The 17,188-nt window shown below is 42.5% G+C and overlaps 2 protein-coding genes across 3 annotated transcripts in view; both read right to left on the bottom strand.

The window, feature by feature from the left end:
• PPEF2 (protein phosphatase with EF-hand domain 2) overlaps positions 1 to 9,945 on the bottom strand; it is a 32,263-nt gene extending 22,318 nt beyond the window's left edge. The window contains exons 1-7 of the mRNA XM_082463772.1: positions 9,811 to 9,945; positions 4,745 to 4,872; positions 4,536 to 4,593; positions 3,498 to 3,673; positions 2,067 to 2,181; positions 964 to 1,010; positions 1 to 167 (exon numbers count right to left, since the gene is read on the bottom strand). Of these exons, the coding sequence (XP_082319898.1) occupies positions 1 to 167; positions 964 to 1,010; positions 2,067 to 2,181; positions 3,498 to 3,673; positions 4,536 to 4,593; positions 4,745 to 4,872; positions 9,811 to 9,865 (746 nt within the window). The 5' untranslated portion in view covers positions 9,866 to 9,945. The remainder of the gene's footprint in view (positions 168 to 963; positions 1,011 to 2,066; positions 2,182 to 3,497; positions 3,674 to 4,535; positions 4,594 to 4,744; positions 4,873 to 9,810) is intronic.
• The window catches only part of NAAA (N-acylethanolamine acid amidase), a 61,660-nt gene continuing 54,326 nt past the window's right edge, over positions 9,855 to 17,188 (bottom strand). Inside the window, exon 11 of one of the 2 annotated variants that reach the window (XM_082463908.1) lies at positions 9,855 to 9,948. The gene's annotated coding sequence lies outside the window, so the exon portion shown is untranslated. The remainder of the gene's footprint in view (positions 9,949 to 17,188) is intronic. The other variant, XR_014264283.1, reaches the window with a different exon arrangement.

Below are 17,188 nucleotides of genomic sequence, written 5' to 3'. Positions count from 1 at the left end.
CGTAAGTTCACCATATGGTCCTCATGGTTTCCTCGGTTGAGATGGAACTCTTTTGGGTAAACCAACATGAAGGCAAAAAGAACCATCAGGATCTCTACTGAATCCTTCCCTCGATCCACAAAGTCGCCATTGAACACATAGGCCCGCTCTGGTGACGGGAGGCCGTTCTTCCCAATAAGGAGAGAAGTCCAAGAAGAGGCAGTGGAAGGAAGGGAATAGGAAATTGGGTCAAGCCAGTGTGCATTTGACAGTCCTATCAGGGCTGAAAGCCAATTCTGTGCTGTCTGGCTCTCTTCCAAACATGAAATGTCAGTAAAAGATGGGAATATTGGAAATACTGTAAATATTTTGTATTGGTCTCATATTTCCTTTCTAGCCAGGCTGAGGTTATGAGATGCTCATCGAAATAAACGCATTATCCAAAGCCACACTGCTGCCAGGTGGTCTGTGCAAAGGGCACTGAACTTGTAATTCCAAGGCCCATTTTAAGTTCTGGCCACTCTGTCCTTAACTAGCAATAATAACAATAGCTGCCATAGATTTCTCAGGATTTAACAAGACAATACATCAGAAACTGCTTTGTGTTAATTACATTAATAGAATATTTATATAGCTTGTTATATGCTCTGTATTTGATAACTAAAAATAGATACGAAAATAGCTTTTGGTTGCTTTGATAATAAACAATTTCTCTATCTAGTAATTGATTTTCTTTTTTCCAAATAATGATTCTTTCTCTTTATTAACCTTAGATTTTGTATTTTTTAAACAGTTTACAAAAATACACTAGAATATAATGCAGTGAAGACTTTTACATTACACATTTGCTACATAGTAGCAAATATTATTCTAAAATATTTTAAAATCCAAGTAACAACTTAAGCATTTCTTTAATGGAGACTGTATTTGAACTTCTAAATTAAACCTCAGAGCAAGACAGGAACATAATTTGAGCGTTCATACCTTATAAAATATAAATATTAAGTCATCCAACTGGCCGTGTAAATCTCCTAACAAAGACAGAAAAACATCAGTTTTGATTGGTCTTCACCATTGTTTCTAATTTTTTATTATGAAAAGGAAAATACCCATTGTATACCTACAACTAATACAGTATTATGTCAGTTATATCTCAATTTAAATAAAAGGAAAATACCCAGGAAAACCTGACAAAGAAACTTATGCTTACTCATTTTTCCATATATAAGATAGGGATAAATATTAACTTCCCTTGTTGCAGGGATAGTTAATATTGAAAGCAGAAAGCACGATATTTCTCCTGTGCGATTATCATGAACAGTAAATGACTTACGTTTTTACTGAAGCAAAAATGGGACCGAAGAGTGCAGGGTTGAAAACCTGGATGAGAACTAGAGAGATTTTTGCCCCACCTGAAGCAAGAAGCTGCTACTCACGGGTCAGTGTTACAAGATTTTAAGAAGTTGGAAATCTGGATTTTAATATGAAATCCTCCAATTTTCAAATGTTGGAAACTAATGTTAGAAATTTAAGAACATTTTGAGGCAGACAAGACATATTGCAGGCTGCCAGTTTACAATCCCTGGTGTATCACCGTCTCCCCTAAGTTCAAGTGCGGGGCATCAGTCTATAATGGTTATTAAAACATCACTGAAAACATAAGGAGATGGAGAAGATTGTCATCAATAGGATTTCTCTCTGGAAGAAGAATAAATGTGGATGGAAGGAATAATTTGCTAGGCATTTAGGCCTGTTCAAATACAGTAAGTAAGTAAACTGTCTTCTAACAAGGGAAGGTCTGGTTATTTGCTAGGATTTTATTCTGAATGGAGAGGATGAATTTGGGGCCAAATCTGAATCTCTGGGAAAAATAAAGCAGAGGCTGGGCCCTCTCACCCCACAGTTCTCCTTCACGGCACCACCCCTACCTTCAATAACTGTGGAGTAAATATGTAAATGTAATCAGTGTGAAGGCGTGAACCCGGCCTGCCCAAGTGGCCATCGGGTCCCCTCCAGCCCTCCTGCCCCTCCCTGATCACAGGCAGAGTTTTCTGCTTCGTGAAAAGCCATTTCTGACTGGCTCTTACCACATACTGTGATTTCCTCGCTGTAACAAGTGGAGACCCGGTTGATGTTTGGCAGTTGTACCAGATGTTTCCTGGCTTCATACAAAAGATTCAAGACATAGCGAGCATGGAGCCTCTACTAGGAGGAAGAGGAGGGAGGGGACAAAACAACACACACTTGTGAGGGAAGATGGGCCTCACCTTTACTGCTTAATGACCCCAAGACCGCAAAAGGGACCCCAGTAAACTGCTCCTGGGACCCTATGCACAGATCCTTTCTTTCTCACCCATCTTCTGCCCTTGTTTGTGCTTTGCATCACCCCCCAAATACTGAACTGAGGTCCTCTTTCCTACCTACTCTATGTAACCCCTGCTTGCCTTGAGCTTGGGAGAAACACATGATTGTCTCAGCAAAGTATGAATAAGTGCATGTATATCGATGGTATCGGCGATCCTGACATCACTGGGAAAATCATCCCAGCTCCTCCTGCAGTGAATTATCTTCATATGAAAAAGGGGAAGGATTGGAATCTGTCATAAGAGCCAGAATCTGACCACTTCTCACCAGTTCCACCTCTACCACCAGGGTTTCAAGCCACTATCATCTTTCACGTAGACTACTGCAGTAGTCTCTTGACTGGCCTCCCTGCTTCAGCCCTTGCTCCCTATACTCTATTCGGCAAACAGAATGATTATATTAAAAGGAAAGCTGGATTATATCATTTCTGCGCTCATTGTCTCCCCATCTCTTTCAGAGTGAAAGTCCACCCTACTCACCTCTCTGTCTCCATCTTCTAATAGTTGTTCCCTGGTTCCCTCCTCTCCAGCCACAATGGCCTTCCTGATGTCCCCGAGCAGTCCAGGCAAGGTCCTGCCTCAGGGCCTTTCCATTTGTTCCCTCTGCCTAGAACGCATTCTCCAGACGTCCACATAGAACCCTCTCTCACCACCTTTGACCTTTGCTCAGAAATCACCTTTTCAGTGACACCTTCCCAGACCACTCTGTAAAATTGCCATCTCTCCCACCTAGAACTTAGTTTATGCTTTGACATAGCTCTGTCACCTAATATATTAATATATAAATATTAGTCATTTGTTATTTATTATTATCTGTCTCCCCACTAAAATCTCAGCCCCATGAGGGCAGAGATTTGTGTCTGTCTTGTTCACTGTTCAGTGCCTAGAAGAGTACCTGCACATAGCAGCACTCAGTAATCATCTGCGGGATGAATGAACATAGGGATTACATGATGGGGAGGAGGGGTTCTCAATACATAAAAACTAGCTGATCAATCACAAGGTCCTGGCTAAGAAAAGGGCAAGTGGATCTCTCTGACGGATCCCTGACACAAACACCCTAAATCCAGGGCCATTCCTTCTGCATTGTGTCTGCTCTACTTCTACACATTCCGTGGAATTGGTGGTGACCCAGGTCCCCCGGGGTGAGCTTACTTGTTTCACTCTGAAAGCTTCCACCAGAGCAGTTGCATGGTCGGGAAGGAGCGGGAAGGAGAGGCGTGGCCCCGTGTAACTGTCCGGTACCTCGATGGATTCATAGTCCCTGCAATTCTCCATCTCGGAGTCCTGGGGGGATCTCTCCTCAGTGAACATGCGGTTCAGGAAGTCCCCTAGTCAGGACAGAAGGGGTGGGCCGGCTTATGATCAGACCTGCAGGCACGGGCAATATAGAATTCATTCCCTGGACCATACTTGAAGTGGGTCCTGGCCAGTCTGGCTTCGGCTCCAACACAGGAGAGGAGAAAGTAAAGGGCAAAGTGATGACAAATTAGGATGGGCGGGAGAAAGGTTACATTATTATGTCAATTCCATTCTACTTTTATTTTAAAAGATTGCCTTAGAAAGTACAGAAATTTACGGGCCTAGGTTGGTAAGCAGGAGGAAAGCGAAAACTGCGGTGGAAAAAAAGTTCATGGGCATTTCTGGTGTACTTAGTGAGTGTGGCAGATGCCTCAGACTTTCAGGCAATTCATTTCCAAACGCTGCCCCTGCGTCTCTGCCTGAGGGCTTTGTCCCTGGATCTGCAGAGAGCCCTGCATGGCAGGCCAGACCTGCATGAACAACCCTTCCCGTCCGCCCCTCCCAGCAGCCTTCTACCAATGACTCTCGGGAGTTGAGACTCCAGTTCCCTCTGCCTTCAGGCGGGATACTTCCCAGGCTGCGTTTTGCACTATTTCCCAGGTACACTGCAGGTTTAGTAACCCACCCTTTTTTGCCTGCCTCCCCTTTCCTGAGTCCCTTCCCCACTCCCTCCCCACCTCCCAGTGTTTCCTGTATTTATCAAATAAATTCCTTGCACCCAAACTTTTGTCTCCAGGTGTGCTTCTAGGAGAACCATTTACTTGTCAGCCTCCTCGCTCATTCCCTGGCTGTCACCAGATTCACATTTCCCCACCCTGTGCATCCCACACCTCACCCCAATGTCTTTGACCCTGAGACAGGAGGACCGGCCACGTGGCAGTTCATACTCACTCTCGTTGTGACTGCTGGGGGTGAAGTGATCCACAAGGTAGCTGAAGAAATTGTGGAGCTGCAGAAAAACCCAAGAAGACGTGGTTTTAGAGATAGAAAGAGAACCCAGGAGTGGTCCAGATCAGCTGCACCTCCTAGGCACCTGGGCCTTGCTGTGCGGGGCCTGGAAGGCAGAGCTGGAGGTGGCCCCATCCCACATCCCGTCGCACCTTGACCTGGTCTTGCTGCCCAGCATACTCTATAGACTGGAAGATGCTCCAGGTGCAGTGCCGCCTCATCTCCAGGCGGGCCATGTAGCGCCGGTACCACCTCTGGATCAGGGCCGCTGCCTTGAAGGCTGTGACACAGATGGAGAAGCAAGCCTGTGAGGTGGGACTCCCTGGGCCTGCGTGGGGAGGTCGGGGCGGGGGTGCCTCTCCCACTGTAACATGGGGACAAGATGGTAGGGAACGCACTATATTTTGCCACCGGTAGGAAGGATTTGCCTCACTGCTGGCCGGGGTGCTCTTTTCCCCATTCCCGCCCCCATCCCTCCTCCATTCTTACCTATTACTTATACTAAAATCACTGGAGGACTATTGCAATTCCCACTTTTTGATGAAAACATTTATATGTGTAGAGATGCAAAGGTTGGATTCTGAGAAAGAGATGTAAACTGGGGAGGTTGCAAGGTTGCAGCATCCTTGAAGAGTAGGATGATGCAGGTACTACTCAGCCATAAAAAAAAGAATGAAATTTTGCCATGCGCAGCAACACGGATGGACTTGGAGGGCATTATGCTCAGTGAAGTAAGTCAGAGAAAGGCAGATACTGTATGATATCACTTATATGTGGAATCTAAAAAATATCAATACAACAAACTAGTGAATATAACAAAAAAGAAGCAGGCTCACAGATGGAGCAAACTAGTGGTTACCAAGCAGGGAAAGGGAAGGGGGGAGGGGCAATATAGAGGAAGGGGAGTAAGAGGTACAAACTATTATGTATAAAGTAAGCTACAAGGATATAGCGTACAACGTGGGAGATATAGGCAATAGTTTATAACTGTAAATGGAAAGTAACCTTTAAAAATTGTGTTAGGGCTTCCCTGGTGGCGCAGTGGTTGAGAAACTGCCTGCCAATGCAGGGGACATGGGTTCGAGCCCTGGTCTGGGAAGATCCCACATGCCGCGGAGTGACTAGGCCCGTGAGCCACAATTGCTGAGCCTGCGCGTCTGGAGCCTGTGCTCCGCAACAGGAGAGGCCGCGATAGTGAGAGGCCCGCACACCGCGACGAAGAGTGGCCCCCACTTGCCGCAACTAGAGAAAGCCCTCGCACAGAAACGAAGACCCAACACAGCCATAAATAAATAAAATTTAAAAAAAAATTGTGTTAAAAAAAACACATTCAAATGCAAAAAAAAAAAAAAAAAAAAAGGATGGGATGATGCAGGGGTCAGAGGGTGGGGAGGACATTTTGATACTGCAACAATAGACAGGATGTCAGGAGTCTGGTTCTGGGCCTGGAACTGCCCTGACCAGCGATGTGGCCTCAGGCAAGTCAACTTTCTGGGCCTCAGTGTTCTCATCTGGAAAAAGAGATGAACTAGATGGTAACTGGGGAGAAGAAACACACACACAAAATAACTACGTACTATCATGTCAGGTGGTGGTCACTGCTTGATATCCCCAAGTTCCTTCTATCCCTGTGGCTTTGTGTCCCCATCACAATACACCCAGGACCATGCTGACTACCCAATCCGAAGGGCAGCCTTTGCTTCTCCTTTTGCCAGGACCTGTGCTGGGTGGTCGTGTGCTGCAGGATGGCATGAGTAGGTTGAATTCTTCCTTTGAGCTCTGGAACCTGCAGTCAAGTACTGCTGCCAGAGAAGAGGACAGCTGTCCACGTGAGTAACTAGATTCTCCTTAAGCTCCTGAGCCTGAGTGTGCCACCAGGGATGAATGGAGCCTTTGTGGATAAAGCTGGATTGCAAAGGAAACCCAGCAGGTTCACTCAGGTCAACCTTGTGAACAGTAGACAGATTGATTTAATACACCTAGCTTGCATTAGAGAGCTAATGGAATTCCTACTGATGTCCCTAAGAGGAGATGAGATACAACAGTGAATGGGAAAAGAGAACTTGAGAGAAATTTAAGCAAAGCTGAATTTGGTTTTCTGTGAGGAAAAAATGTCATACACTAAGTATGTCCCAAAGGCACTCACAAAATAATAAGCGATGAGGACTGAATTCTGTAAATCCCCATTCAAAGTAGTGAATGAAACACCCAGAGTAAGCGGTACTTAGCTAAAGTAACAAGTCATGGGAAACACACAGACATCTGCACCTCACCCTAGACCTACAGCATCAGAATCTCTACAGGGAACCCAGGAATCTGTAGGTTTAACAAGCTCCATGATCGATCCTGACTTGTGCTGAAGGGTAGGTATCACTGAGGAATATCATGGCCATCAAGTTTCCGTGAAAATGTTGTTTGCTAACACCTTGCCTCAAGCATTTTAAGGCAGGTGCTGCCAACTGGACATACTTATATCCTCAGTACCTCTTCGGCTGCTCAGGGTAGGCAGACCAGGCAGTGCCTCTGTTTCTCCCTTTTATTCTCCCTCCCAATCCTCTGTCTAGGGCCTGGGTTCCATTGAGATGGGTGCTGTGAGGTTGTAGCATAGTTTAAGGACCTCTACCCCATCCTCCCTTCCCATCAGTGCAATACTACATGCTTGGGCTCCTCTTCCTCAGCCTTGTGCAGACTAAATCCTATGGCAAAAGTTACAGATACACCTGGCTGTTAAAATTCCACATTAAGGACAAGGCAACCACGCGGGGAGACAGAGGCCACGGTGAAGAGCCGTCCTGGAAGCAGAACCTCCAGCCCCAGCTGCCCTGAGGATCATAGACAAGCCATCGAGCTGGGCCCTCTGCAAATTCCTGACCCACAAAATCATGAGCAGAATAAAATGATTGTCTTAAGCCACTCAGTTTTGGGATCGTTTGTTACACAGCACCAGATAATTGGAATGGGAATTGTATAAATGTTTTATAAAATTATAAAGCAAATTTAAATCAAAATTTAAAAAAAAATCAATCTCTAAAAAGCAAAAGTCAAACAAGTGAATCTAATCTTGTACAAACTAGTGGCATAACCACACAGAAAGGAGTTCTTTCAAATGACTTGAAAATTCAGTAAGTTGTATATGCCTAGTGGATGTACTCAAAGGACAAAAAGAACTACAAAGAAATCTTAAAGAGTTTTCAGTAATCATATTGTTATAATAGTATTGTTATTATTTTTCAGAAACTTTTTTATATGCTGTAGGACAAAGTAAATAATACCACATCAGTATCATTAGGGAAAAAAGTTTTTTTTAATAAAGAGAAAGGAGATATAAATATAATATCATATCAAAGTTGTTAAGTAAAAATATTGTGATCCTAAATATAAATTGGTCATTAAAATAATACATATTTTCTGGATCTGGTCACTGAAAAGGTGTAGGAAATAATGACTATCCTGGTAGCGAACACCCCAAGCTCTGGAGAAATAGCTATTTCTGGTCTGGAGCCAAAAATATGCAAGATGAGCCTGGGACCTATTGCCAAACTAGAAAGGAAGCCATGAGCTTATAAAGATGCTTAGGCTTATATAAACAAGGTGCTGTCACCATTTCCCTTGCTTCGTCCTTCATCTCTGGCTGCCTCTCCTCGGCCTCCTTCACTGGCTCATCCTCTTCGACCGATGCTTAATAAGTACTGGAGTCCCTCATGGCTCTGTCCTAGGCCCTGGTCTCCGACCTATCTTTACTCTCACTCTAGGCTACTTCAGTGACCCCCATGGCTTCAACAATCACCCGTACTCTGATGCCTTCCAAATGCATGTATCTCCACCAACATCTCCAAAATCCAGATCTGAATATGCAACTGCCTACTCAGCACATCCACCTGCATGTTGCATGGGCATCTCAAACCCAGTGTGTATAAACTCAGCACCTTCCTTCTACTTGAGCTTGGTTCTTCTCCATTATCTTTATGTCAGAAATTGGCATTATCACCTGCCAATATTTTCTAGCTAGAAACCTGGAGGTCATTCTTGATCCATCCTTTTCCCCAACCCCACACATGTAATCAGGTGGATCCTATCAATTCCACCTCCTGAATATTGTTGGAATTCACCCTCTTCTCTCCATCTCTACTGCCACCAACTCTGGACCAAGGCATTATCATCTCCTGCTTAGATGACTTTAGTAGCTTCTAAATTGTTCTTCTGGGCTTCCCTGGTGGCCCAGTAGTTAAGAATCTGCCTGCCAATGCAGGGGACACGGGTTCGAGCCCTGGTCCGGGAAGATCCCACATGCTGCGGAGCAGCTAAGCCTGTGTGCCACAACTACTGAGCCTGCGTGCCACAACTACTGAGCCTGCGCTCTAGAGCCCGGGAGCCACAACTACTGAGCCCACGTGCCGCAACTACTGAAGCCTGCGTGCCTAGAGCCCGTGCTCTGCAACAAGAGAAGCCACCACAGTGAGAAGCCCGCACACCACAACAAAGAGTAGCCCCGCTCACCACAACTAGAGAAAGCCCGCGTGCAGCAACGAAGACCCAACACAGCCAAAATAAATTAAATAAATAAATAAATTTATTTTAAAAAAATAATAAATAAATAAATAAATAAATAAATAGTTCTTCCTTCTACTCTTACCACCACCATCCAGCCTGCCTCAATCCCTTCTTCATGGAAGCCAGAAGGGTCTTTTATGTATGTAAATCTTATTCTAGAACTCCCTGTTTTGAAATCTTCAGTGGTTCTTCTTGTCTTTAGGATAAAGTTTAAAATCCTACAAGCTCCTGAGTGACGTGGGCTCTGCACACCTCAGCAACCTCATGCCATGTCACCCTCCATCTTGTTCACTTCAGACCACTCAGTTCCTTGAATATGTCTCTCTCCTTGCTACTTCACGACCTTTGTACCCTCTACCTAGAATGCCCTTTCATTTCCTTTTTGCCCAATCTTATTTCATTCAGTTGTAAAGGTGTAGTTTGGGATAAACCCCAATGGACAACACTGACTCCTTGAGTAAATTTTAATTCTATTAAATATAGTTCATCAAGTCCTAAGACATTCAGCTGAGCATCCTAGTGGTCATGTCACAAGGAGGAGAAGCCGATTTTCAAGAGTTAGCATGAGGAGAAATGTAACGATTTACTGCCCACCCTGAGAAGCCCCTTCCTATGCCATGTAGGCTTCAGGGTACCCACAGTTAGTCTGAAGGTGGGAAGCACATACCTTTCTCTGCATTCTGGAAAGCAAAATGATGTTGGGTTGAGGCGCCACTTCCCATAGCTTAAGTGTAATGTTTCTGCAGGACGCAGATAGCAGGTCCAAGGGAGAGTGAATTGTTTGCTGACAAAAGGAAGAAGGAACCTGCAATAGGGAGATTTGGGCAGAATATTAGTTCAGGTAGACCAAATTATCTATGAACCTTGTCTCCCACATCATAAAAAAAAATGTGAGGCTATCATGTGATAGCACCCTCCCCCCACCTCCCCAGCCTCAGTGCATGAGATATTCCTCCCCTATGTTCCCTCCATGTGTCATCTCATCTCTCCCCTATGTTTTCAACCTTCCTACTAGATTTTCTTCAGTCTAAAAACATACTGAAGTCTCTTCTCCGAGCATTTCATCATCATCATCATCCTTTGACCTCCTATATCCCTCAAGCTATAACCCAGCTTCTCTTTCCTTCTCATCCAGATTTCTCTAGAGTAGACCACTTATTTTCTCCTTAATTCCTCTTAACACCATGTTTTTCATCATCACTATTGACCAGACCTTTTCATGCTGATGTCTCCAATGCCTTCATCTTTTCAGCCTTGACCTTGCCAGAACAGCAAGGCCATCATGTCACAAGTCATGCCTTGATTTAAATTCTACCCCTTGGCTTTCCATGATGTCATGCGCCTATCTCTTGTTGACACAACATTAATCAGTCAATCTAAGAAAGAGTTGGAAAATTTTATTTGAGCCAAATTTGAGGATTTATAACGCAGGAAGAGGGTCTCAGAAAGCTCTGAGAACTGTTCTGCTGGTTAGAAATCAAGGCACAGTTATGTAAGTTTTTTTTGAGACAGAGAGCTGTACAGCAAATGATGTATTACAGTTTACACAATCCAGATCTGCAAGTACAAAGTGGCGGGTCATGTGACCCCTTACAAGATCAAGAAGGAATGTCATCTTCAAGCAATTGTCTTGCTGGTGCTGGGAAAATGTTGTCTTTACGGCTGAGCAGGTATCCTGCCGATGGGGGCGGTTTGGTCGATGCATAATGCAGATACACAGTTCACAGTAGAGGGGAGAGAGGAGGCCAAAGGGCAGAGAAATTTTTTTATGTTTAAATTCTTCTTGTCTTGCCATAAAATATGTATTTTATTTCATACTGTCTCTTTCTTCTCTCTCCTTCCTGAGCTCATTTTCCTCTATCCACCCCTTAAATGTCGATTTGATTTGTATTCTAGTCTCAAATGTCTGCTCTCCTCACTCTGTATATGCTTCTTAAATAACTGAGTCAACTCACACTTTCAGCTATCACTTCCTCCCTCTTAAATCTCCATCTCCATTTCAGACTAACTCTAAACTTCAGCCTCACACACCCAGCTTCCTGCTGAATTTTGGGGTGCCTCAGACTCCAGGTAACGCAAATAGAACTCATCTTCCCAAAAGCCTCCTCCTCCAGCCTCATCTCTCTTTTCTCCTTTCTTCGACTCTACTTCTTGACCACCACGACTTCTGGGTTCTTGCTCTTACCTGGAATGTCCTAGTCCACACTTGACTAACTTTACTCATTCCTTAAGGCCCACTTCAGGCCTCACCTTCCTTAAAGAAGCCAGTCCAACACGCCCCTCCTCTGAACTCCTGAATATCCTAGTCACATCTCTGATGAAATAAAATTTACATTTCAAGGCAGGACAAGAAAAATTAAACACAAAATTCTCTCTGTGTTTGTTTGGGCTTCTTCCTTCCCTCCCTAGTGTGTAGTATGCATCTGCATTTCACATTAACCAGACCTTCTCAAAGATGGGGGTGCCTGCGGAAGCATATAGATGAATTTTTTTTCTTTCTTCTTATGCTAGCAATGTGACTTCGTAGAAGAACAGTGCTCTTTCCCAGCTCCATAGGGGGTCATGGTGACTTGCTGCTCCCTTTGCCCATGCTTACCTGGACTGCGTATCCTTGATGAACTTCATGTAAAATATCGGTGTGTCATTTTGATGTACAATTCTTCGTCTCCAAAATGTATATGACTGTGCCTTTGACTCCTAACAAGTGGAACAGTTCTTAGAGCTTTCTGAGAAGCTGCTTCCTAGGTTACAATCCTGTTTGGCTCAAATAAAGTTCCCTTTATTTTTCTTCTTAACTTGATAGTTAACTGAATTTTCCTCGTCATTTTCTTGGGGTAGCCAACAGGATATCAGAGACACCCACAAAAGGACACCTGGCGTCTACCCCGAACCAGTGCTTGGTACCAGCATGGGCCCTTTGAGCCCCATCCACTTCTCAGTATTCCTCAGGTGCTTTGGTGAGTTCTTCTGATATCCAGACACCATTGCTTTAAATGACGTCCTGAATTTTATTCAAGCTGTTTCTCTTGGGACTTGGAGTCCTAAGGGGATACTGGTATACTTCCTATTTCCTAGGCAGGGACAGAAGGGGAAATTCCTAGGCAGACACCTAGGAGGAACTTTGAAGTAAACTGGATTGGCCATCTTTTTTTTTAAATTTGGCTTAAATTGGAAAGATTATGTATACATGGTCTGAACAAACTGTTGCTGGTGAAATGAGAGACTGAGCCTGCTCAGCTCTGAAGAAAAGGGACTTCGCTCCTTCCGGCCATAATGTGTCCTCAGGTGACTGAGAACCTAGCGGAAGCGTCTGAGAATCAATCCTCATGCCATGCAGTGGTCCTACAGGGGATCCCAGTACAATCATTAAGTAAATTCTGCTCCCCAGGGGGCACAATAAGGCACAATCACCTAGTGCTCTGGGCACCCATGGCAGTTTTAGACTGCTGGAGGGAGAGACTCAGACATGTAAGAGAGTCGAACAGACCCAAGGGTAACTCCTTGGGAAGCTAGACTCAGAAGCAGCACACATTCGATCCATCACACTCTCCTCAGAAAGTTGTTCAGATCATATCTGAATTAGGGTACCAAATGAATAACGGGAAACCGTGCCTCTAAGGCCGAACAGCTCCAGTATGGGCACCCACTCCTGGAACCCCGGCTGGCTTCGTGTACAATTGAAACAAAGCCAATGCTTGCAAGCACTTTAATCTTAACTCTTAAATGGCCAGGATAGAACTCTTTTGACATTACAAAACTGTAGAGAAAACCAGCTTGATAAAACATTTTTGCAAAATTCTGACCCTGAGAGAACAAAAGTATTCCTAGGAGAAAGCTTAAAGTTATAACTCTTATCATGTCTTGAAATGTAAACATAGCCCATATCGCCTGAGACTACAGCCTTGGCTCAATTAATAGAACTTAAAACTGAAAGGGGGAAAAAAAAGGAAAGGGGAGCTTTCTAAAACTCAAGCAAGAAAACTATGAGATCTCTGTCTGTGTCTATCTGGATGTATGTATGTCTGTGTATATGCTATAAAAACAATATAACTCTACCTCTGGATGGTGTTATCAAAATTAATTTGTAAAAGAGCTCTATTTAATTGACTTAAAAGCAAGTGCTTACAAATCAAATATTTCTAAATGTAACTTAAACTAACACAAATTTTTAAAGGATCACGTGATCTAGGATTAATCTTTACTGAAAAAAGAAGCAAGTTTAAACTGATGGTTTAATTAATATAGACATGTTTTTAGAGTCATCAACATTAAGTAGAATACTTTTATTGCACCTAGGTTTACTGAAATTCAATAAGTTCATTTATCTAAGTTATAAAATTTGTTAACAAGAAAATTAATGATCTGATGATATTTTCATAGGTAATGAAATAGATATAAATGAGAGAAAAGGTTTTGGGTAAACTATTTAAGAACAATTATGTTTTATGGTATGTCTACCTAAAAATAGTTTCTCCAGATTTCTGGCAACTTGAAACCTTAGAGTTCTGATAAGTTAAATGATGGAAATTCATTGAATGTCTAGATCATTTTTTTTCCTCTAGACCATTTTTAATAAGATAAAATGCTGAAACATTAATTGCTAAAGGAGTCTATGTTTACCTATTTTTGACTTCTTATTACAATGAAACTAAATATGTATGAGAATATTAATAAATATTTTGTGCTTTATTGAAAGATTATACTATGAAATGGCATATATTTCTAGAAATTTATTCTAAAATGGGAACCTTGAGAAAAGAGTTTTATGCATGGTCATAAGACTATCTTAGAGGAACTTCCCTGGTGGCGCAGTGGTTAAGAATCCGCCTGCCAATGCAGGGCACACGGGTTCGATCCTTAGTCTGGGAAGATCCCACATGCCGCAGAGCAACTAAGCCCGTGCACCACAACTACTGAGCCTGCACTCTAGAGCCTGCAAGCCACAACTACTGAAGCCCGCATGCCTAGAGCCCGTGCTCTGCAGCAAGAGAAGCCACCGCAATGAGAAGCCCGCACACCGCAACAAGAGTAACCCCCGCTCGCCGCAACTAGAGAAAGCCAGCGCTCAGCAATGAAGAACCAATGCAGCCAAAAAAAAAGAAAAAAAAGACTGTCTTAGATTAGATTGAATTTGATTAAATAAGTGAATTTTAATATTAAGTGTGAAAAGGTGTAAAACTAGAATTTGATTTTTTTCTCTAAGTTTTCTTTGAAATGTTAATTTGCTTTTAATAACAGATTGTGAAGTTTCTTTACCAGTAACTTTCTGACCTTGCCTTTGAAATCGTTTACTGTCACTCTGGTTAAGTGAATAAATATTGTTTCACAGTGACTTATGATCCTACTTGGCCAAACATTTAAAACCTTTTGATATCTTTGACAAACTTTCTCAAATCAAATTCTAAATGAAGTTCTTTTGACCTCTAGCTAACTTTGGGATACTACAGAGGGCCCCTGAACATCTCAAAGAGAGATATTAAAATAATCAGGCTTATTTGGTCTGTTAAATTACATGGGAAACATTGTCAAATGAGTAATGATAAACCTTCTTAAGTTATATTCCATGGGTAAACATTATTAATATAAATGTTCTAGAAATTATATGAAGTTCCTAAAATTTGAAATGTCCATAATTCTAGTCATTATCTTAAAATTTCATACGTCACAGAAATAGCCAAATTTCCTTGACAATTGCATTGTAATCAGGTCTTTAACCATGCTTTTAAGTCTTTTGTCACTTATAGATAGCTATTGTCTTACTCTGACCCTTTTACAAAAATGCTTGTAAATGACTTGCTTTTACGCTCCAAAACTAAATTAGACTCGGTAGCAAAAGGACTTCTACGTTGTATGTGGACCCTTTCAGCAAGGGTTCTCTTATGTAAGACTACTGAAGACATAGTAATGGGGTCTCCTTTAACTATTTATGTCCCACACTCAGTTGAGTCTCTTCTAAACTCTCACTACATTTAGCACTATTCTGTATGCCAACTAACTTCTTAAGAGGCATTGTTGCTTTCTGCACCTAATACTATCTTGCTTCTATGTAATAACCTTAACCCTGCAACTTTGCTTCCAGCACTACAGGAAGAAAACAACCAAACTGCATAGTGTTAACAGATTATCTTTTTGCTCCCAGGAATGACTTACAAGAAGCTCCTATTGATAAGGCTAATCTATTTGATTTACAGATGGGTCCTCCTTAAGGGATGAATATTACCAAGCTGGGTATGCAATAACAACCACAGTGGACACAACTGAAAGTTCTTATTTACCAGAAACAATGTCAGCAAAATAAGCTGAACTAATTGCCTTAACCAAAGCTTGCCAACTAGCCAAAGACAAGATAACAAATTTTTACACTGACAGTTGCTATGCTTTTGGAGTGGCACACAATTTTGGAATGCTGTGGAAACAATGAGGTTTTTAATCTCTTCAAGACAACCTATTTAAAAAATGGGGGAATTCCCTGGTGGGCCAGTGGTTAGAACTTAGCACTTTCACTGCCAGGGGCTGGGGTTCAATCCCTGGTCGGGGAACTAAGATCCTGCAAGCCGCGAGGTGCAGCCAAAAAAAAAAAGGAAAACAGGTTGCAGAGTTGTTAATTGTTATGCAACTGCTCAAACAGTTAGCAATTATTAAAACACCAGGGCATTCCAAATCTGACACTGTGGAAGCGAAAGGAAATCAGCTTGTTGATGCTGCAGCCAAACAGTCAGCTTTAAACACTAATCTTGCCCAGCCTTGAGAATGTCCACTGCTCTCCATTAACCCTGCTAATGAAATAAAAGATTTCTTTCTACAGGCTCAGGAAGCCACCGCTAAAGAAAAGAAGCAGATACTGGAACAAAAAAGCAGAATTTTGACCCCACCACACAAATATGGTTTAGACCTGATTAAAAAACAAACCAGAAAAACCTTATAGTGTCTATTGAAGCACAATTGCCATTACTCCAGCATGTACATTTGTTACCCCTTGGGCATCCGAGAAAATGGTTTTATAGAAAAAACAATATTTTTGGAAACTTTCACCCATGGTGGTTCAAAAGAAATATATTACATTATTGACAGGGTCTTATTGAGACACTTTAAAAAACTGGTAACTAGCTCCTTTTACAGCAAGCTTCTAGGAGATGAAAACCTTAAGGATCATGGAATACTATCTAAAGGTTTTGTTTATTAGAAAGGACATCAAATAAAAGATCTTTGCAGCCACGATGGCAAGAACCTTGTCAAGTATTATTAACTGATCCATGTACAGCCAAACCGAAAGACATTAATTCATGGATTCACATCTTTATTTTATTTATTTATTTTGGGCCTTGCCACGTGGCTTGTGGAACCTTAGTTCCCCAACCAGGGATCAAACCTGGGCCCCAGCAGTGAAAGTGCCGAGTTCTAACCACTGGACCGCCAGGGAAGTCCCCCACATCTCTCATTTTTAAAAAGGCCCCTCCAAACTTGCACAAGCCTCCTAGATAGCCTCATCCACCAGAGGGCAGACAGCAGAAGCCAGAAGAAGTACAATCCTGCAGCCTGTGGAACAAAAACCACATTCACAGAAAGACAGACAAGATGAAAAGGCAGAGGGCTATGTACCAGATGAAGGAACAACATAAAACCCCAGAGAAACAACTAAATGAAGTGGAGATAGGCAACCTTCCAGAAAAAGAATTCAGAATAATGATAGTGAAGATGATCCAGGACCTCGGAATAAGAATGGAGGCAAAGATTGAGAAGATGCAAGAAATGATTAACAAAGACCTAGAAGAATTAAAGAACAAACAAACAGAGATGACCAATACAATAACTGAAATGAAAAATACACTAGAAGGAATCAATAGCAGAATAACTGAGGCAGAAGAACGGATAAGTGACCTGGAAGACAGAATGGTGGAATTCACTGCTGCAGAACAGACTAAAGAAAAAAGAATGAAAAGAAATGAAGACAGCCTAAGAGACCTCTGGGACAACATTAAATGCAACAACATTCGCATTATAGGGGTCCCAGAAGAAGAAGAGACAAAGAAAGGACCAGAGAAAAT

The sequence above is a fragment of the Balaenoptera physalus genome, assembly GCF_965194825.1.
Source record: "Balaenoptera physalus genome assembly, chromosome: 5".
Taxonomy (NCBI): Eukaryota; Metazoa; Chordata; class Mammalia; order Artiodactyla; family Balaenopteridae; genus Balaenoptera; species Balaenoptera physalus.
The sequence above is the reverse complement of the archived record's forward strand: the minus strand, read 5'-3'. Positions and strand labels throughout refer to the sequence as shown.